The sequence below is a fragment of the Manacus vitellinus genome, unplaced genomic scaffold (genome assembly GCF_001715985.3).
Source record: "Manacus vitellinus isolate BGI_N305 unplaced genomic scaffold, ASM171598v3 scaffold_1_pilon, whole genome shotgun sequence".
Taxonomy (NCBI): Eukaryota; Metazoa; Chordata; class Aves; order Passeriformes; family Pipridae; genus Manacus; species Manacus vitellinus.
The window spans coordinates 19201393-19225987 of NW_021939396.1; the positions used below are offsets into that span (position 1 = coordinate 19201393).

The 24595-nt window shown below is 35.4% G+C and overlaps 1 protein-coding gene across 16 annotated transcripts in view; it reads right to left on the reverse strand.

Annotated features, from left to right (window-relative positions):
- The window catches only part of RIMS2 (regulating synaptic membrane exocytosis 2), a 388249-nt gene that overhangs the window by 354139 nt on the left and 9515 nt on the right, over nucleotides 1-24595 (reverse strand). For 15 of the 16 annotated variants that reach the window (XM_029959232.1, XM_029959221.1, XM_029959226.1 and 12 more), the window contains exon 2: nucleotides 7949-8159. In XM_029959232.1, the coding sequence (XP_029815092.1) occupies nucleotides 7949-8137 (189 nt within the window). In that variant the 5' untranslated portion in view covers nucleotides 8138-8159. Of the gene's footprint in view, nucleotides 1-145; nucleotides 158-7948; nucleotides 8160-24595 lie in introns of all 16 variants that reach the window. The other variant, XM_018077725.3, reaches the window with a different exon arrangement.

A 24595-nucleotide genomic window follows, 5' to 3' on the forward strand; every position in this document is an offset into this window, starting at 1 on the left:
TTAATGCCACACATTGCTTTCATTTTAATGACAGTAATTCCCCTTGCCTTCAGTAAGAATTACACCTGTGTAAATGAAAGCAAATGTAGGCCAGGAAATGTCTACCATAAAAGAAAATAACTTTAAACAGAAAAAAGGCTCTAACCACTTTGTCCTCCTGGAGTTCACATCCACGAAAGCAAGAAAGAAAGGACAGAAAAAAAAAAAAGAAAAAAAAAACACAAAGAAGGAAAGAGTCACTTTCATTTCGAAAGCAAGCAGTAGTATTTATTAGTAAAATAAACAAATAAATAGCAAAGGAATTAATATATATCTTTCTTATTTTCCCCAGTGGTGAAGTAGATCTAGTGAAAAATAAGTAATTTTAATAATTTTCATAATCTTTTCATGAGTGAAATTAAGACAATCTTATATATAAAAAAATATTTATACAAAAAAAATTTAGGGATTCATTTCAGAATTACCTTAATAAAACAGGTGGGTCATCTTATAAAAAGGATGCAGCATTTTGCCCTACATTCCTTGGACCCCAGTATGGCAAATAATTAGCATTCATCAACACTTTGCCCTTGCAAAGAGTTCAGCAAAATTAAAAATGTTTGTTTACTACAGACAGATAGAGGGTGTGCATAATGGCATAACTGCATGTTAGCCACTCGACAGATCTTTAAAGTCCTGGAGTTCTAAAGCACAAAGAGACAGAATTTGTCACAAGCATTCACTGCATGTGCTGTCAGATCTATAATATTTATACTTTCTTTTTCATACTCATCAATATTAAACAAAAACATTCCTAATAGTTATTTTCCTTGAAGGAATTGTCTTTTTAGTTACCTAAAATTGTAAATTAAATAATACTTTAGAAAACAAAAATATTCAAAATGTTTTCATTCAAAACTAAACTCCGCTTTTGTGAATGACTAATGGTGATTTTTATCTGGTACCTTAATTTCACATGCCAATACAGAGACTAAACCTAGGCATGGAATTAAGCATTGGCTTTGCTGGAAATACACCAAGAAAGTGTGACAACTTATTTTATAGCTTTGTTGTTTAGATACCTGTATGATATGTAACTTTATAACATGTAATTCTTATAGAAGGTTTAGGTTCCCTCCAATCCTAGAGTTACAAAGAAACAGGAGAGAATACAACAGAGGCCAAACAAGACGGTCAGGCAATAAAACATACAGTATACAAGGAGAAGCTGAGGGAGATAGGATTGTTCAGCCTAAAGAAGGCTGGGGTAGGGAAGGGCGTGGGAAGAGGGGAACTACTTGCATTCCTTAACTCCTTAAAGGTTAGCTATAGGGAACACAAAGACAATCTTGAAGATGCACAGCTAATAGACAAAATACAACAATCAAGGCATTGGATTGAACATAAAAAAAAAAAAGAAAATCACAGTAGTCGTTAATCACTGAAATAAGTTGCCCAAAGAGGTTAGAGATTCTCCATCGTAGAAGGGTTTTACAATTCACTTGAACAGAGTCCTTAAAACCTGTGTGGAGTAGGAGACTGGTCTAGGTGACCTCCATAAATCCCATCTGACCCAATTTATTCCGTCATCCTATGGACAGTGGTAAAAGATTAAAGTATTTTCAAAGAAGCTATGAGGTTTAATGGTATTCTCAGGCAAACAATACTATATCATTTACAATGATACAGCAAATATCATTGGAAACTAAATCACGCAATGTCTGTTATCACTCTGTGTGCAGAAACACATTTATCTGCTCAGCACCAGGTGCTCTGATACTTTCCTAGCAGGACTCCCTGTCCCACTGCAATAAGAGTGGCAGTAATGCTCAGAGATATTTTACACGGAAACATCTAGTGCCACAGTTTCTCATCCTCACCTCTGAAGAGATATACTCCACTATCCAAGAAGATTATACTCCTGTCATTCACACTTTGATCATAACAGTAACCAAGACTTGGTTCACACAACCCACCTACATTTAATAACCTCCAGGATGAAGAATCTTTTTAGAGAAACAGGCTACAAAATATAAAGATATGTGAAGTTCAAGACAAGCCATTACACTTTACCAAACATCTAAGAATGCCTTCAGCCTCTCAGCTTCCTCCCCACACATTGTCAAACACTCTTGAGTTCATAGCAATACACTGCAAACAATGACATATCTGACTATATGAAAGACAATCTAGCCAGTCATTTCAATAGCAAAGACATTAGAGAAATTATTTAATTCTGTTCTCAAAGAACTGATGCTACAAAAGCAACAAATCAGTCAGATTTCAGTGGTATTTGTCCTGTTCCACATGAAAAGGGAAGCATGTTTTAATAGTGGTTTTATGGAGAAAGGCCTTATCTCCATGAGAATTCAGACACACAGAAATATTAGCAAAATTACTGGAATTCCATTCTATACTCAAAATAAATCTAGAATGAGTCAATATCTATAACTTATCCTTTTTAAAAAACATCTTTTAGAAGGTCAATCTGGCATCTGACTGCATGAGTCAAAGCCACTCTTTAAGACAGTATTTTCCTCACCTTAAGTGCCTAAAATCATGAATCTCAGTGAAATTATGAGTTCTTCATTGTTTCAGTATCATAATAACCTCTAAGGTTTATGAAAGCTTTGAAGTAGTGAAGAGTTAAAACACACGTAACCTCTGTTGAAATTGAGACCATCATCTGCTATCAATGTAAATAGTTTCAAATAAATAAAATTAATAACAGAAATAGTTTGTGCAGTTGTCATTGGAAGGGAATGATGATATCCACATAGTTTGTATTAAAATCACAGGGGTTTTTTGAATAATCAAGAGAATCCGAGGTATCAATACAGAAATGCAGATTCCGAATATCAGTTGTGCTAGGTATCAGCTGGCATGCAAAGTTTACAGACTGGAAAGGAGCAACATCTCCTGGCTGAAAATGGTAGTCGTGGCAAGATTTTTAGTCCTATTATTAAATTTGAAGTTTTTAACTGAAGTATTATACTGGGACAGTGCACTACTTCTGTACTGTCTTGGTAGAAGCAGGGTCAGCAGCTTGGCCAGGGCCAGGAGCAGAGTACAAGGGGTGGTGTGAGGCAGACCATGCTCCCCCCTGCAGGGTTGTGTCCCACAGAATGCACCCAAGGGAAACAGGATAGGGCTCACAACTGTAACTAAGGTCAGCAAAGAATCCAGGTCCCCAGCAGGTCCACAGTGATGAGGGAGAGCTGAGGCAATTCAGGAAGCCAATGAGGCAATTCAGGAAGCCAAGCCTACAGCTTTGGCTCAGAAAGGGAACCAGACATGTCAGCAGCACAGCTCAGGCAGGGACCAAGGCTCAGTGCCTGAGCAGCTCCCAGGCAAGGGACTGAAGCTCCCAAGAGGGCTTATTGCAGATCATCCTCACGCAGCTCTTTCCACAAGGCTGATCCCAGGTTACAGCTGCACCACATCAGAGAAGCCAAATGTCATTAGGGAATGAGTGAGGAAAGCTACTAAGGACCATGAGGTATACCAGCTGAACTGTGGTCCTGATAAGTTTGGGTATAACTTTCAAAAGAATAAAGAGATTGATCACCTCAAATAAAATGGAGCTAATCACTGTTTAGAGACATCTTAACAGTCATAGACATTCACTATTACATTAACATTGTTTCAATATAATCAGAACCAAATTTCAGATTGGAAGTCTTCAATATAATACAAATTCTATTCTATTCATGGGGAGACTGAGAAGGGAAACTAATCCTAATGGTAGGGATAACTTTTTCACCCTCCAATTGTGAATTTACAACTTCTGAATGAGAGATTGTCTTTCAAATAATTTAGCAGCTGACTTTCCTTTTTTTCAGAGATACTTGTTCTGAGACACTCCAGAAAGACAAATATAGTTGTAGGTTAGCAGATTTTAGAAGCGTTACACGGACTAAACTGAATAGAAAAAAAAAAAAACACGTGGTTAGAGAAATCCTTTCCTCAAGTTTGTAATCTCACCTGTCTCTTGTAGAGAAATGAAGAATCAAACCATGTCTTCTAAGGACCAACTTATTTGTAAGCAAATCATTGAGTTTATCTCAAACCCTAGTGACTTTAAAAACCTGATTGTGACAGACTAATTCTTTGGTGCCTGACAATTCTCAACAGAATGAAATGGATTATGCATTAGCATAGGCACACTAAAATTCTGTGTTGTGACTCCAGACAGATGGTCATATCACAAGTCCTGCAATTAGAAGAGAACTTCATGTTTTGCTGTAAATCAAACATAGCCCCAGAGAAATAATCAAAATGCAAAGCTTTCACTGAACCAGAGGGAGCTGAGAGAAGTTCCCTACTTATACGTAATGTGTTTCCCATGATGTTGCTGAATTCTATAAAACAACTGAAAATCTCTTGCTTTCGTTCTTCAAAGACAAAAAAAGAAGGATGTTTCAGTGGCTGCAAGTGATAGCAGGTTGTCAAACACCCTGAAAGAAGGTTTTCAGCATGCATTTAATTAAGTCTTCAGACAAGTATTTTTTTCTTTCTGCATAAGTGAAATGTTGGTTTACTGAACTGGAATTCTGAGCTACTGAAATTTATATTCAATGTTGTATCTATCTGGAAGCTGCATTTTTCCAATATTTAAGCATTTAAATTTCTCACCTGTATAAACCTCATTCTGCTGTCAGCTGCCTCATTCAATGTGCATTTCCCTATATAAATCAGCATAAAATAAAGAAAAAGAACAGTAGGATATTTTACATATCAGTGGTACTCTTTTCACTGAGAAAAATTTCTGCTTGCTGTCATGTGATTTATTATTTCAGTTTTAATCAGTCTGAAATTGTTCATAAACATAAAACACAACAGTTCAAGGTTCCTTACTCCCTTGAAATTTCAGCCCTCATTCTGGTTGAATATTCCATTCATTAACATAAAAAGCTGTACAGAAGCAAAAGTGCCACCATTATCAGTTTTATTCGTTTGATCTAGAAGGAGCTCCCACATAATGATAATTTTTCAGCTTGAACTGAATGCTAATGCCTATATATTTCAAGCACTGTAACTAAACTGAAAAAAGAATAAATCACCCAAACATTCTGAGAATCCTAATCTAACGCTCTGACATTTCCATGGCCTGCTCCTACTCATGACCATGAACTTTGTAAGCAGTAGTCAGCGTTTTGACCTTTGACAGAGAAGTGTTCTTACCAATTCTCCATCATCTGAGGTACATGCTGCTAATACTGGTCTGTACTAAACTATTTAGTAGCTGAATCTGGTGTAAAAGGCATGAGTTTGGCTTGAAAATTGATATTATGAAGAAGATCACGAACAGATGAAACAGACCCATGAAAGAACATTTCAGACAGTGTAAGAATCTCCTTATGTAAGAATGTCCAAAGCAGACATATATATAACCTGTCAAAAATGTATACAAACACCAAAGACAGCAAAGTTAAAACAGAAAGTTATCAGAAGCAGTTTTTCAAGAAGTTGAAGTTGTATCCATGAAGGAAAACAGAGAAGAATGAATCCTGGTAAATTCTGGTAGACCTAAATAATTTTAATGGAATATTGAGTATAGGCACAAAAGAGAACATAAAGAGGAGGCTACCACAGTCTTTCTGAATTAGATCTTTCATTTTCATATTCATGGTGATTAGAAAAATATTTAGTCTAGAATATAATTTTTGCAGAATGAACTGGAATATATACTTTTAACTGATATTTCAGAAAGAGAAGGTAAATAGTGAATCAACAAAAAAAAAGGAAAAAATTTTTTAAATGAGATGATATTCAGTGTAAAACATCTCAAGTCTAAAATAATTGTTAACTGCAATACAGTCTTTCATTGACAAGAAGTATAAAAGGTGGCAAAAATGCCAATTTACTAATTTTTAAGGAGTTTCAGCATTATATCAACTGAAAAATAGACAAATGAGTCTGACATCCACATTAGACAGATTTGTAGAAACCAAAATACAGAATAAAATTAGCAAGCATATGAATAAATTATGATAAAATGTGGAAAAGTAAGAATGGCTTTAGTAGAGGGAATTTGTGTCTGTTACATATATTAGAATTCTTCCAAGAAGTCACAGAGAAAGAGAGAAAAGGGGATTTATTCCTACTGCTGAGTTGAAATTACAGACTTCTAAAGAATCTCAGCTGCCATGGAATAGGAACAAATTCATCCATAAGAAAACTCAATTAAAGAAAAGACAAGAACAAAAAGACAGGACTAAATGGTCAGGCTTTTTTTGAGGGAAAGGCATCACCAGTGAAGCCTCACAAGGAATCAGTCTAGAGTCACTCTGTTCAGCATATTCATGAATTATCTAGAATAAAAATGAATGAGACACAGAAAAGCCTCACACTAAATTAGCAACAGTAGTAGAAAAAAACGCCAGTTGAGAAGAGTTTTAGAACAGACTCATAATAGACTGAATAGAGAAGCCAGCTTACAGAAAGACAGGTTAGATGGTAAAGAAATCTTTCTGTGGTGAGCACTGTGAAGCAGTGGAGCAAATTACCAAAGAGGTCATGGAAGAATCTCGTTGCAAATCTGTCAAGAGACTTCAGACAAATATCTGCCACGTTCACATGCTCCATCCCAAGGAAAGTCTAAACGGTGTATTAGGAAATGAAGCCGCCTCCCTAATGCACTTTTTCTATGTTTGCAAGTATGTAGGCATAATGACTCAAATATCTGTCCTCACTGGTATTCATAATCAGATGAAATTACCTCAGAAATTATTATCTCTCTTATTAACGGCAACAATTTAGTTAGTTATAAAAAACAAATAAAAATATGTGAACTTATTGAAGACAAAATTGTTAAATTATCTTAATGAAATCCAAGGCAATTTGAGACACTTACATATAATCTTATTTACATTAATAATCAGGAAATATTATTATACTTTTGGTATATTTTTATATTTTTTATTATTATATACTTTGTCAGTCAAAAACTTCAGTCCATTATTTAAACCTACCTTACAATATTAGACAAAGAAATACGTACCATGCATACCATTGTCTCCTAGCTTCCAAAAGATGATATTTACTGATTGCATGGTATTTGCAAAGAGCATATTACAGGGAAAAAATGGATTTATGGAAATAAATCATATAAAAATATTTTAATAATAAATATTAAAATATTGCATTCTTGTATTGCTTTAGAAAATTGTGTTTCCACAAAAGACTAGCATAATACAGCTGGAGTATTGTCATAAATCTTCTACAAGTATCTGTCAGAATCTGAGAAAGATTCTGTGTATCAGATCTGAACATTATATCTGAAATGCTGAATAAATTGATCTCAAGACTTTTCTGTGATTACTTCAGTTGTGCTGAATTTTTTACTCTATCATTCAACTTTTTAAAAAACTCAGAATGTGTTTTGCCTATTGTTATACAATAAACACCAGTATATACTAGTTGTAACAATATATGTTAATGCATTTAATTTTTTCCTAAAAATAGTTTGACATTCGCATGTGTATGTATATAATAAATATGCATAATATATGTGCATATGTATAATAGATAAGAAAGGTTAAAAAGCACTATATTATATTATATATAATATTCTAACACTACTTTTACCATAATCTTGTGCAGAAGCGCCTGGGCAAGCAAGAGAGAAACAAAGCCTTGCTCTACCCTGTAATAATCAATGTCTCAGTAGATCACTAGATATACTTCCCTGTCTTAAATAGTGACTCACCCTCCAATCAAAGAATTGTCCTTTCATGAGCTTGTTAGTCGAAAAATTATACATATTAACTTAAAAGTCGTAATCACAAATCCATCTGCAACTGGAAATTACATGAAATGAGGACAGATGTCTTAAAAGCCCCTGAAGTAGATATCATTACCTCCTTAAAGGAAATCTATTTCAGTAGTTATGTGATTTGTATGCATAAGCAATGAATAAGAGATACTGAGCTTAGGAGAAGCTTGTTAAACTCTCATAACTCCATACCTTATTTGACCGTAAAGACACTCTTCCTCCACAGCGCGCGCAGAATTTAGTTTGGCAATATGAACAGTTATGGCCACAGCCATCAGCAAATTTTGTTTTGTGGCAGATGCCACAGGTTGGGGCATCACCCTTCTGCTCCTGCTGCTGCTGTGATTCTTCACCCATCTTCTTCACTTGCTCCTTATACATTTCAAACTGCTGATGTAATTTTCTGCAGAAGAGAACATACAAATACAAATAAAATACAAATCAGAGTGAAATACTGTAGTAAAGCAAATACATTTAATTTACGATGCTCCAGAAGTGTTACATTCAAGAATTACTTCTTTTTCATTATAATCAAAATCTAGGAGGAAGCTCAGCACTGATAGCACTCAGCTGTTACAAAGGGAAGTAACTCTGATTTAGGATGTGACCAGCTGTTTGCTGAAAATACAACAGTAAGAGACAGGTTGAGTGATCAAAGAGCCCATAGCACTAGACAATAAACTGGTTAATAGCAGGAAAAAAAAAATCAAATTCATTCTTCCAAGTGTTCTTTTACCTAATTCCACCAGACAGATGCAGATATCTTCTTTTGATATAGCTTATCTTCATTTATCTTCACAGAATAATGATTCTAAAATGCTTTTTCAATGACTTTTCAATCACCGGGTTCAAGCCCATAATAAGTTACATCATCTTAACAAGTGATTATAAATAATTTAAGCCATTCATATCATTAGATAGGAACTACCATCTTATGTAAAATGTAAGGTAGAAGACTACCTTAGGTGTAAAATCCAGGAATAGTAGTTTAAGACACACACACACATTTACCTTCCATTTGTAGAACTGGAAACACATGCACAGTCAGTGGCCATGTGTGTACAGAATTGCAATGAATCTTTCAGTCATGCTACGTCATTCATACTTCTGAGTCTGCAATTATGAAATCTCCATATATGATAATTAGGCGTGTCTCACTATGACCAAACTTACAGATTTATTTCTTGATTTATAATGGCAGCTTTTTCTCAAAACCTCTGTTTCTGAAGGTAAAGGATGTTATGGGAAATTTAATTATCATTGTAAAAAGTCATAATTTTTTAGCTCTCCCAGATTCTGAAAGAGATGCAAAATGTGACATAGCAAATTATAAGAGATTCAAATATAAAGAGAAAACAAAATTAATTTTGTCTTCTCTTTTATCCTTGTCATTCAAAGGGGTCTGAACAGTGATATTTAAATTCATAGCACGGAATTCAACTCACTAATTTTGCTAATAGAGTCTGCACATTTTAGCAAATTAAAAGTTATTAATCTAATTTAAGCAGATTATTAGTTCCTTGAACAAGATCAAGCAAAACCCCAAGAATGAAGCACTTTCTATGAAACATTAAAAAGGTAACCTAAAAAAAGATACTAAAATTGCAAAAGACATTTATTTTTCCTTAGAATTATCCTTCTAGAGACTCTTGAGTTTAGGTCATTAAAAAACACACATGAAGCATAGGATAGAACAAAAAATAACCTCCTAGAAAAAAATTAAATCCAGAAGACCAACTTCCTTAAGCATAAATATATCCTTTATATAGATCAGATATAAATTAATGATGAAAAACTATTTCATCAGAAGTGTTAGAGGCTCCTATGAAAACAAATATTACACAGAGTCACTTAAAGATTAACTTAAGCAGTTATTTACCACAGATATTCACACATATGGCAAGAATTGTTGGGATTTGCTTTGTTTTTCAGGAAAACTCCCCTAAGAACATACTTCACATTACTCTACAGAGGAATTGTAGGAACAAATAGGCAGCTCCCTCTCTCCATCAGGCAAGACAGGAGGCTGGAGGCCTTTCTCTTCCTCTGTGTCCCAAACTCTGCCTCGAGCCCTCAACTACCACTGACCCTTTCCCAGACAGAGGGAAAGCAGGGTTGCTTTGTCTTGCTTTTGTGTCATTTATCTAATGTACCTCCTTCTGTCACTTTGAGATCAACTCTGAGTGCACAGGCTGGCCTCAGGGTACAGCAGCACGGACTCAGAATAACACTGACACGCTTTTCTCTCACCTTCAGCCCTTCCCACCTTCACAAGCCTCCTGACCTGCAGCACACCAGGGACAGGGGGCTTGTTGAGGCATCCATGGGAAGGATGTGAAGGATGTCATTGCCCTGAAAGCCATTGGGGGAGTCAGGGGTGAGGGGCTTCCTCTGCCTCCTCACCGGTTCAACAGAGCTCACTATTGAGTGTTGAATGGGGAAGGACACAAGTTACTAATAAGCAAGAGCTGAATGAAGTTAAAACAAAATTTAGAAATCTGGAAACCTCGCACATTTCAGCGTTTTACACTGACAACAGTATATAATTGGTAGTTGGTAGTCTGGCCTGTTTCCATCAATAACACATGAAAGCTCTGAGATCTTGCTTGCCTTTTAATTTTGCTTAACATTGCATTCTTCATTTAAAGCATATTAACTATGCTGAACTCCAAGTTTATTTTTAGGCTCCATTCAGTTTTGTGGCTTCCTTATAATCTACAGCCTTTGTTTGTATGATTATTTGCTTACCAGTCTCACTGATGCATAAAAAGCACAAGCCTTTTGCCAAATCTTAAGCCTCGTGTACTGAAATAATTTCACTTTTGTTTCCTCTTGAGCGCAAGAATCTATGTAAAGGTCACAACTTTTCCCTCAAAGTATAAACTTTTCAAGGTTGTACAGAGTAGTTTTCTAAAATCCTTGTTCTAGCAGGAAACAATTTATCATGTGCCAAAGTAGTTCTTTACTATACCTTTTTCTGTTCCAAGAAAAATATTACATGCATTGATAGCTATCAGAAAAAACGCAGAAGAATCTATGAAATATTCATTTACACACAATATGTGTTCTACTTACTAAACAGTACCACTTGAGATGAATATGCATACTTGAAACAAAATACAAAATATTTATTTTAGGAAGTTCATTAAAAAAGTGTTTATTTTGTAGATAAATAATTTTTTTGCTTATCCAGCTTGCACAGGTTTAAGCCAGAAATTAAGCTAATAACATGCAGTAATAATTAGGTGTTTAGAATAGAACGGTATCTGAAACACATTTAGTAAAAAATGTTTAAGATATACTTTTCAGAAAACATAATGCAAATAAAACTCCACTTTTTTCAAGCTGTCTGCACTCATGTTTTAACTCTGAACATTGCTGCCTGAAAGGGCTTGGGAGCTCAGTTACCAGGGAAAGAAAGTAATCAGTACCAAGGCAAACTTCAGAGCCTGGAACTGAACTAGGGTATTCAAAAACTACAATTTCCAGTCTTTATATCCAGTGAGTTAGTCTGTTAATGCAAGTGGTCAAGACCCATCCATGATTCATAGAATAGTTTAGGTTGGAATAGACCTTTAAGATCATTAAGTCCAACTGTTAACTTAGAACTGCCAATTCCACCACTAAACTATGTCCCCAGGTGCCACGTCCATATGTCTTTTAAATACTTCCAGGGATGGTGACTAAATACTTCCCTGGACAGCCTGTTTCAATGGTTGAAAACCCTTTCTGTGAAGAAATTGTTCTTACTATACAAAGTAAACCTCCCTTGGTGCAATTAGAGGCCATTTTCTCTTGTCCTGTTCCTTGTTACCTGGGAGAAGAGGTCAACACCCTCCTACAACTCCTTGCAGGTAGTTGAAGAGAGTGATAAGATCTCCCCTTCAGCCTCCTTTGCTCCAGGCTAAAGATCCCCAGCTCCCTCAGCCACTCCTCATCAGATTTGTGCTCTAGATTTTTCGCCAGCTTCACTGTCCTTCTTTGGACACACTCCAGCACCTCAGTATGTCTCTTGTAGTGAAAAAAAGGGTTCCATACAGGAGTTGCATTCTAGGCCAAAATGCTTATCCGTAATGAAAAACCTTATTCTTATGCATGATAGGGAAATTGTTTTGGTTGTAAACCCACATAACTATATCAAACCACACAGTAACAAATCATTTAAGTAGAAAACTCAGCAATGCATATCTATAACCCTTATATATGTGTATTTTGACAATGGCCTCAATAGCACATGCCATCTAGTTGTATGATGCAAAGTCTCTCACCTTTATTACATTTGTTTCAAAAATTCATGTACTTTAATAATGGTTATAAATTTTAGAGGAAAAATAGAACATGGTATGAATTTATGAAAACACTGACTGATAATGAAAAGTGAGGCTGAAAAATTGCTAATTAAGTTCTGCTCATTTTCATCTCTTGATAAAGTTCCCTGAATTACACTTGTGTCTGCTGGAAGTTACAGTGGTGAAGTTCATGAGATTTATATGACTAATCAAGATTTTCTTTGTACTGTAAAACATCATATCCAAGACCGCTTCATAGAGGATTTCTCAATGTCAAAGGCAAGTGTTTGTAAGAGCTTGGATTGCTCTGTCAAGGTCAAGAAATAGAAACTATTTGAATACTTGCTTTTTTCTGGAAGGGAGTTAATTTAATTCTCCTTATTCTTGCTTTCCCACACCTTTCCAGGAATGAGAAATTCAGTACCAATCAAAAAGCAGTAGACTGTGAGACTCTCATAATCCATGTCAATGGCAAGAAAGAAAAGCAAGTTTAGCAGTCTGATGTTTCTTATTATTGTACAGAAGTTTTTATTTTTTTGCCATCCTCCAGAAATGTCCATAAAACTTCCAGCATTTTACCAAAACAAAAAAAAATATTATTGACAAGAAGTTCTGAAACTATTCCTGCCTTCCAAAAGTTCACATAAATATGCCTGAAATTTCCAAAGCTGCTTAAAATCTACCATTAGAAGGGTGACTGTTCAGTAAGTGTCCAGGATGTTTAGGCCAGCTGTAAGTCTAACAGCCACTGCTTATTTCCTGGTTACACTTCTAAGTTTTATTACTAATGTAGCCCGTGCCTCATTTCCTATTCCCAGGCACAGAGCAGGGATGTGGCTGGAATCCAGGCTTCAAAAAGAGTTTGTGTGCTTTAGGTTCTGCCAAGTCCATTCATTTAACGATTTTTTGCCTAGTAGTATATGACATTCTCCTTCTACGGTACATTTAAAGTTTCTGCTTTTAGCATCGTGCCAGCTAACCTGTCACCTAGTACACCTACTTCTCTTCTGAATGAATTCTTTTCTTACACATATATATATATATATATATATAACATATATATAACTTCATGCATTGGTAGAGGCTGGGAAAAAACAGGCTGAACAGCAGCTCTGCTGATAGGAAACTCTGGAAAACAGGGTGGAAACCACACAATGAGCCAGTGGTGTGTGTGCTCACATGACAAATTGGACAAATTACACATGGGGTCAAATTAGCAAGAGTATAAGCAGCAGAAAGGAATTTATTCCCTTTAGTGGGCAATGGCAAGGCTGCACCTGGAATATAGTGTCCAGACTGCACTCTGCCAGTTCAAGAGGGATGTCCAGTTTGTCAATGAAAAAAGAAAATGGTCATGTTCCTAGAGCATGTAATCTGCAAGGTAGGAATACAGAAGCTGGGTTTGTTCAATCCAGTGAAGAGGAATGGACTAAGAATTAATCTAACACCTGCCTGAAAATAGCTATCTAATCTAAAAATTACCTGGAAAAATTACAGAGCCAAATTCTTCTCGGTAGTCAAAAATCCAAATAAAAGGGCAAAAGGCACTATTATGGCACATAGAGAGAAGGTTCAGGTTTGGCATTAGGAGAAGCATGTTCATTAGGTAGGCAGTGCACCACTGGAATAGGCTGCCCCAAGAGGCTGTGGGATCGCTATTCTTGGAGGTTTTCAAAACCCCCTAGAAAAAGCACCAATTGCCCTGACCTAGTATTCACAATAACAATGCATTGAGTAGGAGGTCAGTTCAGAGATCCTTTTCAAAGAACATTTCTATTATTATATAACTGGCAATGACTTTGTGGAATCAGACAAGAAATATGAAGTATAAAGTCAAGCAGAATCATAAGGAAAATTATTCAACAACAATTACTTGTTTCAGCAGTACCGGAAGAAAAAAAAGTGACCACTTTTACCAACAAAAAGAAAAGAACCTTTTCATGCTTTTTACAAACTAGTGTGAGAATAGTTAACTCTCTCAAAGTTTGATCAATGAACTGATATTTACTTTCAACCCCTTGTAATGTAATGGGCAGCAAAATTTTGAGTATATGTTTTCATATGGATGTGTGGTCTATAAAACAGAAATTTAAAAAAAAAAAAAAAAGAAAAAAGACAAAATAAACCAAAGTTCAGCATTGCAAAATAGAACTTTTCTTAATTGCAAAATGATGGTTTTGCCGGTATTCCACTGAAATGAGAAGGGGCATCACACAAAATTCCTCTTCAGAAGACCATGACTCTGCTTTAAGTCTACCAGATAAGGAAAACTTACTAAGCAATTAAAGACTCACATCTAACTTCAAGTAAGAACCTCATATCCAATTCTGTTTAATGGATTATCATACCCAGTCAAATAACACAACTACAGTCCTGAAGCCATTCACAAGAGTGAATTCACATTCATATAGAGTTTTCAACTTTCATATCAGTGAAAATGAAATATTAGCAGGAAGTAGATGTCAGCAGAGATCTCTGTGAACATTCACTCAATTCACAGCACTTTAACTTTCTTACTGGTAAAATCTCTACTGTGTCATTGGAATTGACATACTATTTCTGTCTGCTTTCCTCAAAAATTAACTATTTTTTACTCTTAGTAGGTTTAACTTTGGAATCATCTCTCTAAGCGAAATGTCTAAGCTTAGACTTTAGATTAAAAAAATATATACCAAAATATATTCAGAGAATGCAAATTGAAAGGGCTTAAAAACATGACTGTAGAGTAAAAATACTACTCTTTAATCTATGCCTTGGAATTTACAAAACCTAGGAGAAATCTAAGATATTGAAAAGAGCTAGTCAGAGGCACTTAATTTTATTTCCTGCTAGGGAACCAGTTTTAGCTAAACTTTCACTAACAATTTCTTTTATATCTCAGATATAATATGCAGAAAATAGAAGATACCATAAAACCCAATCCATCTGGGTGTTTGCCTGAAATGCAAGAGACCTAGATTTGAATTTCTACTTGCTCTGAATCCAAGAAATCTATGCAGATACAGTAACTCACAAGCTTATCTCCAAACTGTGTACAGCCTCTACTATGAGAATTGCACAGATACAGTTAAAATAAGTTCACACATATACAACTTTATGTCTTTGGATAATTTTTCATGAAAGAATATTGTAAAAGACATAAATTTATATTCTAAGTGAATATATATACTCTATATCTAAGTGAAGTAGACTGATTGTGCCTGAAATGCTGAAGAGAAGAAAAAGAGCAAAGAGAATGGGAAGAAAGGAGTGTGGTTGTTAAATGATCATGCCCTTGGTTTATACCCGTGCTGCTGTTCACTTGTAACTCAAGTGGGAAAAGCCAACTACAGCAGAGATAATTGGCATCCAAAACTACCCAGATCTGTTTCAGTCTCTTTTTGCCATGCAAGTGAGCAGGGTAAAGATGTCTGTCATGCCTTAACAGCATTTGCCTCATGCTTGGGAATGAACCCAAATATTCTCTGCTGGTGGGAACCTCATACTAGCCATTCTTACAAGTAAAATGATGATGTCTTCAAGTTGCCCTGGCTCCATTCTCTCTTTTCTCCACTTGCTTTCCACAAAGGCTTCCAGGTCATATTTTACCACATTTTTTTCTCAGTTTATTTGACCTCCCTCACAAAATAGAAAATATTCTCCCATTGCACTCTTCCTGATGTCATAATGAATAAATTAATTTAGTATGACCCTAAATAAATTTGTAACTACAGATAAAGTCATGTCACTGAATCTAGTTTATTTTAACACATCCAGAAACCCAGTAAAAAAAATACAAGAAAGGAAGTGGAAAAAAAGCTGCTCCATTTTAACAAACAAGGATGATATGACTCTGTGAACGAACCAATAGATAACACACCAGCTAGACAAAAAGCCTAGCTGGGACTGACAGGATTACTTTACCTTTTTTTTTCTGTTTATAATGCTCAGTATTGAATAAAACTGCAGCCTTTGTTTATTAACTTTGCTTATTAGCAGCAGAAAGGCTGTTCTTTGTTGACGAGGGAGCAGCGAACAATAGCTAAGTACAATAGTCCTGTGCATGGCTACAAGAAAAAGTGAACATTGAGAAGATGAACATATGGACTATAAAGGGCTGAGCCAATTAATGTTATCATATTTCTGTGAAGCTTCAATGATATCAAGATAAAGTTAGTCAAGATGCATATCAAGGAAAAAAGAAATAGGTAACTCCTGTCTGTACCTGTTACTTCCAGTTTTCCTCAGAACAACAGATACTTGCTCCTATCTTTTGCTCGACAGCTCAAACTAACTGCAAGATTAAATTGAGAAGTAGTATCTTTGTAACTGTTCCTTGTTTGTTAAAATTAATCTCTCACTGAATTTTTTATTGTACTTTTACAGTATATAATATAGAAAAAGCTAGAAAGTCACGACTAAGTTTTAAACAGGCAGAATATAGTTAAAACATCCAATTTATCTAGATCCTTTCCAAAACTTTTTTGGCTATAATAAGTAATATGGACATTTAAAATTAAAGAGAATACCACATTCCTCCAAGAATTTAGCAATGGCCAAATTATTCAGACAAAGTTCCTTAATCTCTCCGTAGCTGACAGTTATGAGAGTAACCTCCTGTAACTAAGGAAGGTTCTTTCATAACTCCATATGGAAATTACTTTACACCTTTGAATATCTTCACACCACTCTGTGTTCTATTTCAGTGTAATCAAGAAGGCTCCAGTTATCCTTTTTTGACTCTTATTTAAAACCCTATCTCACAACAGAAGTTTCCACAACTTTCATATATTTTGGTGATTACAGTGGGGTATTTTTTCCTCATTCTCATTAGCTGCTCATGCACTAGAAAAAGAATTAGAAAATCCCTTCTTAAACCATTATGAGTCTGTCTATTCCTATCATGTTCTTCTTATTTGATTCTAAAATAAACTTTCTTAGCTAAACTTTTAATTCTTTCTCCATAAAAATTCTTCATTTTTCTTCTAATAAATTTTGTCACCTACTTCTGTACCTTCTCCACCTATACTGGAAGTATCGGTAGGACTCTGTTTTTAATGTTTAAGTGTCAAGTGGGTAAACTAAATCCATACTATTATACAAGACAGTGGTAGTTTTCCTTCTGCTCTTTACCCTTGCAACAAGGCCAACACTTCCCAGGTAATTTTAGGTCTCATTCAAAGTAAGATTAACCATGCCAGTTGTAACTGAAAAAGTGCCTGATTCTCCAAGGAAAATTTCCAAGTTCATTCCACAACTGCATTCATGCAGTTAAAAATATTTTATCTCCACTTCCATGGGCCTTGTCCCTGCGTTTGCATTCCACACTATCCCAAAGGAGCTGCTTTGATAAATTGCTGAAGCTGTAAGAACTAAACCTCAGCTGGCAATGAAGAACAGGACCAAGCAGTTGAATTTACAGTAAAAGTAGGCTACCAGGAAGTGTATGTGAGAAAGCACAAAAAAAGGATCTTTGAAGTTGGGTCATTTCATTTATACTTCATCCCAGATATAGTAAGTAAAAGAAATGGCAGGATTATAGATTAGAAATTGCAGATAATTATGGTAAATTTTTTTTAACTACTTCATTACAAAATAAGATGTATGCAGTCACTCTGCGTGCTTTACATGTCCAGATACCTTCAACTTCACTTAAACAATTTCTGAAAATTCTGGTAGGAAAGAACAATTGCATTTCAAGTTTGGAAAAATAGTCATAGTGACAGAAAGAAACTTTTGGAACTGTCGCATCTAAGGGCAATGATGCAACATGAGCTCAAGATTTACCGAATATTAGAAAGGATACAATCAGAGACACTTTAAAATACATGATACTATTTGAGTCTTCAGCTGTACTGATACCATAATATCATGACATATGGCTGCTGCTAAGCACTTTGGACAAGTGGAAATGAAGTTTTCAGAAACAGTCATAGGAACAAGAAGTCTTCCTGAATTTGGTCTCATATTGATGATGACCAGTATCTGTCTTTAATTTCTGTGAGAGAAGGTACAAAGAGCAGGAAAAATCTGTAGCCTGGATATTGCTGTAAAACAGGCACATCAGACATAGCATCATACACATGTAGAATCATGACACTCTTAGCTACCACCACATGCAGTAGTCTATTATAAAATCCCAACCAAAACCCAAAATTTCTTTAGACCTGTAAGCCAATCAACCACAAAAGATCTCCAGGTAAAAAGGTAGGGAGAATAGTCAGAACTCCCTGCTAAACAGAAGGGAAATAACATCTCATGACTATTTTTTTTTGTAACAGAAAACCACTCTATAAACTAGAATTTTGCAGCTATTGCAGCAAACACATTGCAGCATAACATATTACTTTATGAGCTTTATGCAAAACTTAAGATTCCTATTTGGATCTTTTCCATACAAGGTCGAGGCAGATGTACACAAACTTTCACACCCTATACAAAAATTCTCACCTGAAGAAAAAGACTTGGCTCTCATAATAGTTTCCTCTTACAGTCTATTTGTATCCTGTCATTCTACATTTTGTATTTAAAAAACATGCTTATTTTTATAGTTACTGTTACACGATTCTTCCTTATTCACTTGGTTGCTATGTTTTGAGGCAGAAACACTACATTAATGTGAAAACATTAGAAATATAGCTACATGTTGACTATTTCTGCATTTTTTCTGATACTGTTTATGTTAGGAATTCTAATAAGTATCAGTTTTAAGAAATCTGAGGCAGACATATATACTTTTAATTACTAGACCTTTATTTTTTAAACAACTTCATTATTAAAAGTATACAAAGTACTGTTCTGTCCAAATTATTCACTCACAGGAAGTTTCACGGTTTATATTATATTTGGTTTGTTTTCGTAAATCATACTTTTAATTATGTTATCCTAAATTTCATTTTACAGGTAGGCTAATTCAGTTCTGCCAATTAAGCACATTGCAACATTATTACAGTTATAAAGGGCATCTCCAGCAGAGATAGTATTTCTCACAGTCACTCGGGTTACTTTTTTGCATCATTGGTTCACTTACAATAGGAAGCCATTCACTTCACACCTGTAGTTTTAGAAATGCCAAAAATAAATAAGCTACTGTGATAAACTTTTTTATCCTTACTATGAAAGCCAAAACTACTTTTTCATTAGACAATTACACGCACAGTCAAAATAAATACGTGTTAAATAATAGGTCACAGTGTCCAGGCTCCGAAATGTAACACCTCCTGACATTACAGTATCATGATTAGAACGAGTTCATTCCACATTGTTTACAACATTCATGAGCACTTTCAATTATTAAGGAGCCCCTATCTTTTTACTTCTGTGACAGGAGTGTTCCTATCTTGATGATTTTCCTTTTTTAACAAACAGGAAATAAATTTGACCAATGCTAGGAAAGTGAGCATAAGCAAGTCTCAGTTGTTCTCACCATAGTTGTCTCAGCTTCATCTAAGCAAACTACACCAACATGTTTGACGCTGAAAAATCACCACCAGAAGTGGTGTTTGCAACTATTTGTGGTGCATTTTGGTTTTGACTGTGTCAGTATTTTGACTGTAAAAGTAGCACCAGTGCAGCTACATTGCCAGCAGCACTATAGGGGGAGAGCCTTTTGAAACAGTTTGCCAGTTCTCAGAAGCCTGTAATTTTCCACTGTGTTCATATTTTTAAAGTAATAGGAAGTAGGGCCAAAACACAAATTATTTTCATGGTGCTAATGTAATTTTTCTTTTTTTTCTTGTGAGGAAGGAACTCACGAATGGAGACGCTCTCACCTGTAGGACTGTGGTTTTGTAAGTGTATGAACTAGGTGTGTAACAATCTTCCCCATACTAATTGTATCTAAATCCATGCCTCCGTACCTCCCCTTTAGTGAAAAAGTGCACTGAACTTAAACTTTGCTTCTCAGAAGTAAAATATAATGTTGAATTAGGCTGCAGTAGTATTTCTCCATTTTAGATAAAATATATTTGATAATTATGGAAAAATTAAGAGATTTGTGCCTCAGAAATGCATAAATAATAGTTAATCTAATACTATTTCTGAAGATAATGGTTGAATTTTCCTAATAATTGGAGTTGTACAAAACCATGCCAAAGAATCAGTATCAGAGAAAAGATCAGAATTTAATCCTATATGTAAATCCTTTAACCTCTTAATTAAATCTTATTAGTTAACCATTAAGAGCTCAGAGTTACTGGGTATAAATGAGGGTTGTAAGAGAATGAAGTCAGGCCACCAGTGGGCCTGCTGCCCATAACCCCGCAGAGTGGAAGGATGCAGTAACAGCGGGCCCCGTGAACGAGCAGAGGGAGTGAGGACACTGTCACTCAAAGGACAGGAGCTATCCCAGAGACAGCACTGGGAATATCTGTTTTCCTATAAAGCTTGAATACTTTTCTCTGCCAAGATTCTTATATCGGTTTATTAAAGCCTTCTCCTGGAGTACTTCTGTTTAGAAAAATAATATATATAAACAGATCTACTATCCTAATTATAAATATTGTGGAATGCAATTTGGAGGGGAAAAAATATTTATTATCATTCCTACTGCAGAACTTGGTCAATTCCACCTATAGAAAATAAATCATGCCCAAAATCAATTGCCATTCTTATTTTACATGTCTTTTGTATCTAGGACTGACTAGACATCACTATTCAAAGAAGACACGATATCAATACTGATATATTTCCAATTCTTTCTGCTTTTGTAACTAAGCTGTTCCAATAGGATCTTGGTAACAGTAAGTTTCCAACATTGGAACAAGAGCTTTCTTTAAATATAGGCACCCAAAAATAAGCTATTATATATAAATCTCACTTCTCTCTTTCCCTGGTCTCTAAAGAAAGAGTCAAAAAAGAGGTAAAGGCATTGGCTGGGCTATAACAGTCAGTACTTAAACAAATCACCAGAGGAGATAAAGTTATGATCCTAGGATTATCACCACTCATCAATGTTAGATGTCTAAGGAAAGAAAAAATATTCAATTAGCATACATAAGTAATAGCTAGGAAATATATACAATAGAGTTCCAAATCCAATAACAAATCTTTTAAATAACAGTGTCCAAAAGAACAGAAAGCATAATATTTTCTTAAGAGATTCAATATAGATACTGTAAAGAGGAGAATGCAGCATCATCACTAGATATGATGAAATAAGGTTAGAGTGAATTTGCTACATTAAATTCACATTTAATTTTGAAATGGATAACATTCTGCTGTTTCTGAAGTTACCTGTTAATCAGATCCTTTTCATACAAATGTTAGTGGGTTTCACCCTGTTGGTGAACACTGCACTAGGAACAATAAAACATGTTTTGCTCTTAGGTACATAATTGGGAAATGGGGGTGTCCACAACTGTTCCAAAACTGTTTTCTGACACAGTCTGCATGCATGGACAAAGTACACTTGAGATGAGAAGTCTGACTGTGTTCCTGCTGACAAAACCCAAGTTCTCTCTTCTTAATATCCTTGCACTAAAACAAGAAAATCCATTTCCTAAAAAAACCTACCTCTAGTAATCAGCTGTGGAACGAGGGAATATACAAATGGGGGCAAAGTTTCCTAAAGGATGAGAAAAAGGTGACATGTAGAATGCATAACTAAAATTACTGACCAGCTTTCAAATTTTGGAGTCATTGAATAACGTTTGTGACAGATCCAAATTCCAATAGGAATTCCAACAGGCCCCAATAAAAACCGGATTTTTGTTTCTGTGAGAGTGCCTTTTTTTTTGCTCTGTGACAATCTTCACCGTCTGTTAATATTATTCATAGATGAGACTTTGTACCCAGTAGTATTCCTCCTCACCCCAGGCTTCTGATCAGCTCACCCTGGCACCATCTGTCTATGTTTGTTCTGAGTCCAAGATACTCCAGGAGCCACATCACTATGAATTTACTTCAACTTTCTCTCTATACAGACCATAATCTGGAAAACATCTTTCGGAAGAGATAAGAGAATTTCCTTCTTCTGTACGATCAGTATTACTTCTACCATGATCACAGAAAGCCACCCATGAGGGTGCAAGTAAAAGCAAATGGGAAGGATGATGTTGAAAAAATAAAGACACATTCATCTGTAAAATAGAAGAGCTGATGGAGGGTTTCATGATATAAATACATTAAGGACCATGCTCCTTTTGGAGCATACGTGAATGTTTGGACTATCTGTTCAGTCATCCTCAAATCTCTAAAACCAGAACTAAAGTGAAGACTGCCAGCACATCACAAAAATTTGCTCCAGGTGATAAAGGACAATTGTCTCATATAGTATGTCTTCCCTAGGTAAACATGGCAGAGCTCCACATCCTGTAGTCAGCCTTTCTAAATCAGTCTAGTCCTTTCCTGCCTTAAAGAAGGGAGAATAAGTAGACATTTCTTTCCTCTAGCCTTGTTGCCTCTCCACACCTTCTCAATTAAGGCATGAATATTTAATTTTATTTTATCCAATTAATTTACAAAATGCTCCAACTACTCCTTATCAAAGAGATAAAACAAGACAACAGTGAAAAGAACACTTTACTCACCCTCATTCATTTAAACTTGTATTACAATCAATCGCTGCAAATACATCAAAATAAAAGCATACAGCTGAGAGAACAAACCCTCCCAAAGACAAACACAACACTGACTCATAGCTATCAATTAAGCAGAAATGTTATTGGAGGGAGTTGGGACTTTAAAAGCATGTAACCAGCATTACTGAACTTTCATCTGAAAAGCTCTGCAGCTGGGAAGCTTAATTGTATTTCCAGTAAGCCTAATTGTGTTTCCTGACTTCAGGGGACAGGAATTTCCCAGATATTGGTGACTGACAGGTCCAGTTCTGCTTCCAACCTGCAAGTAAGTAGAAATACCCACTGCTATGTGAAACTTAGCATGAAAAGCAACCACTGTTTCCACTGGTATCAGTAGCAGCTGGAAGTGCTGGGTCATTTCTAGAAGTCATTTCAGAAGTACAAACTACTCTCAGTACTTGCATTCAGTAGCAAACATTAAGATGTAGGGCTTAAATGACACAGGTAGCCTTTGTGAAGTTCCAAACATCTTTCTGTAGCAAAGAAACTCAGTGGAGGTAAAAGGTATCCACCAGCACTTCTAGAGTTACTGGCATTAACTGGTTTAGAACTTGCTTCCTGGTTCTGAAACTGCTATTGGTTCATTAACCTAATTTTTACTTTTCTAAGAATTTGATCCAACTTCCTGAGGGTAGTTATACATTTGCAGTTTTATAATTGATTCAACCACGATCACTAAATCTCTCCTCTTTCTTGAATAATTATTCAACATTTTTCATTATGTTCTTTTCCTGTCTTAATATCTCTAACTGTGGTTCAAAATAAAAATATTTAAAAACTTTTATATCGAATTACCAGTCATTAAAGCTACCCTTTGAGGGCCTTTTTTACTATACCAATCACTACTGATTTAAGAAGTTCAATGTATTTGATATAAATAATTAAAAATCATCAGTAAACTCAGTTTGATTGTTTCAGGAAATATTATTTTTACTACTGAATAATCTTTTGTACATTTCTGACTTCAAATTTTTCATCAGCTGTCTTCCCATTTCATCCATTAATTAAAAAGTATCTCCTAGTTATTTTTGGAAACTTTTCAATCACTCATATGTACAGAGGAAGTTATGAAAGTATCTTTTGTTCATGCTTTCTAACTACCAGAGTATAGGGGAAAAAAATCAAAATAAACCAGGGATTACTGTGTGAGAAAGCTACTGCTGTCCAAAAACCAAACAAGTTACCACCCCTACCTTAGTCCTACCCTTACTCACTGATTCGCAATATTTTAGGGAGTTATTCCACTTTGCTTAAAGTCATTCTCTGTTTTTCCACGTGAAATGTTGAGAGGATGAAAGAGATTGAAAGAAAGTGATAAGGAGAACAAAATTGAGAAGTACTGAAGGACTATTTTGAACTACAGCCTCTTACAAAAGGTCTAGAGAGACCTTTCCTTGGAGAAATTAGCTCTTATCCTATAATACCAGGAGAGCCTACTTACAAGTGTTGAACACAACAGAGAGCTCAGCTCAGGAGTTTTCACATGGAAACAGAAGCTGTGGTGCCAAATCAAGCCCAAATTAACTGTGCCATAAACATATTTCCCAAGTGATGAAAACAGACACTCATAACTCTGCTGTCTTGTGTGAGTGCACCCTGAACATACTCCTTACATTTACAGTATAGTAGGGCAGCTGCATGACTCACAGAAGCATGGCTTTAGGGAAGAGAGAGCAGTTCCACTGAGGTCACTAACTAGTTCCAACATCCTCTGATTTTATGAATCTGACTGCTAAGCTCATTATTTTGTCTTGGAAAACTCAACCAAAACAAGAACACTAACCTATAAGAATCTATTTTGACATATTTTTAAACTAGATAATGCAGACAGCACTATAATATGTTGAGCTATTCGTCAAATCCACTAGTATTAACTGAAATTTAAAATGTTTAGAATTACAGAAAATACTGACAAAAATAATGTGTGGGGGACAAAAGCCCCATAATAGATAATAGAGTGGAAAAGCTCGGAGAGAAAAAAAAAAAACCTT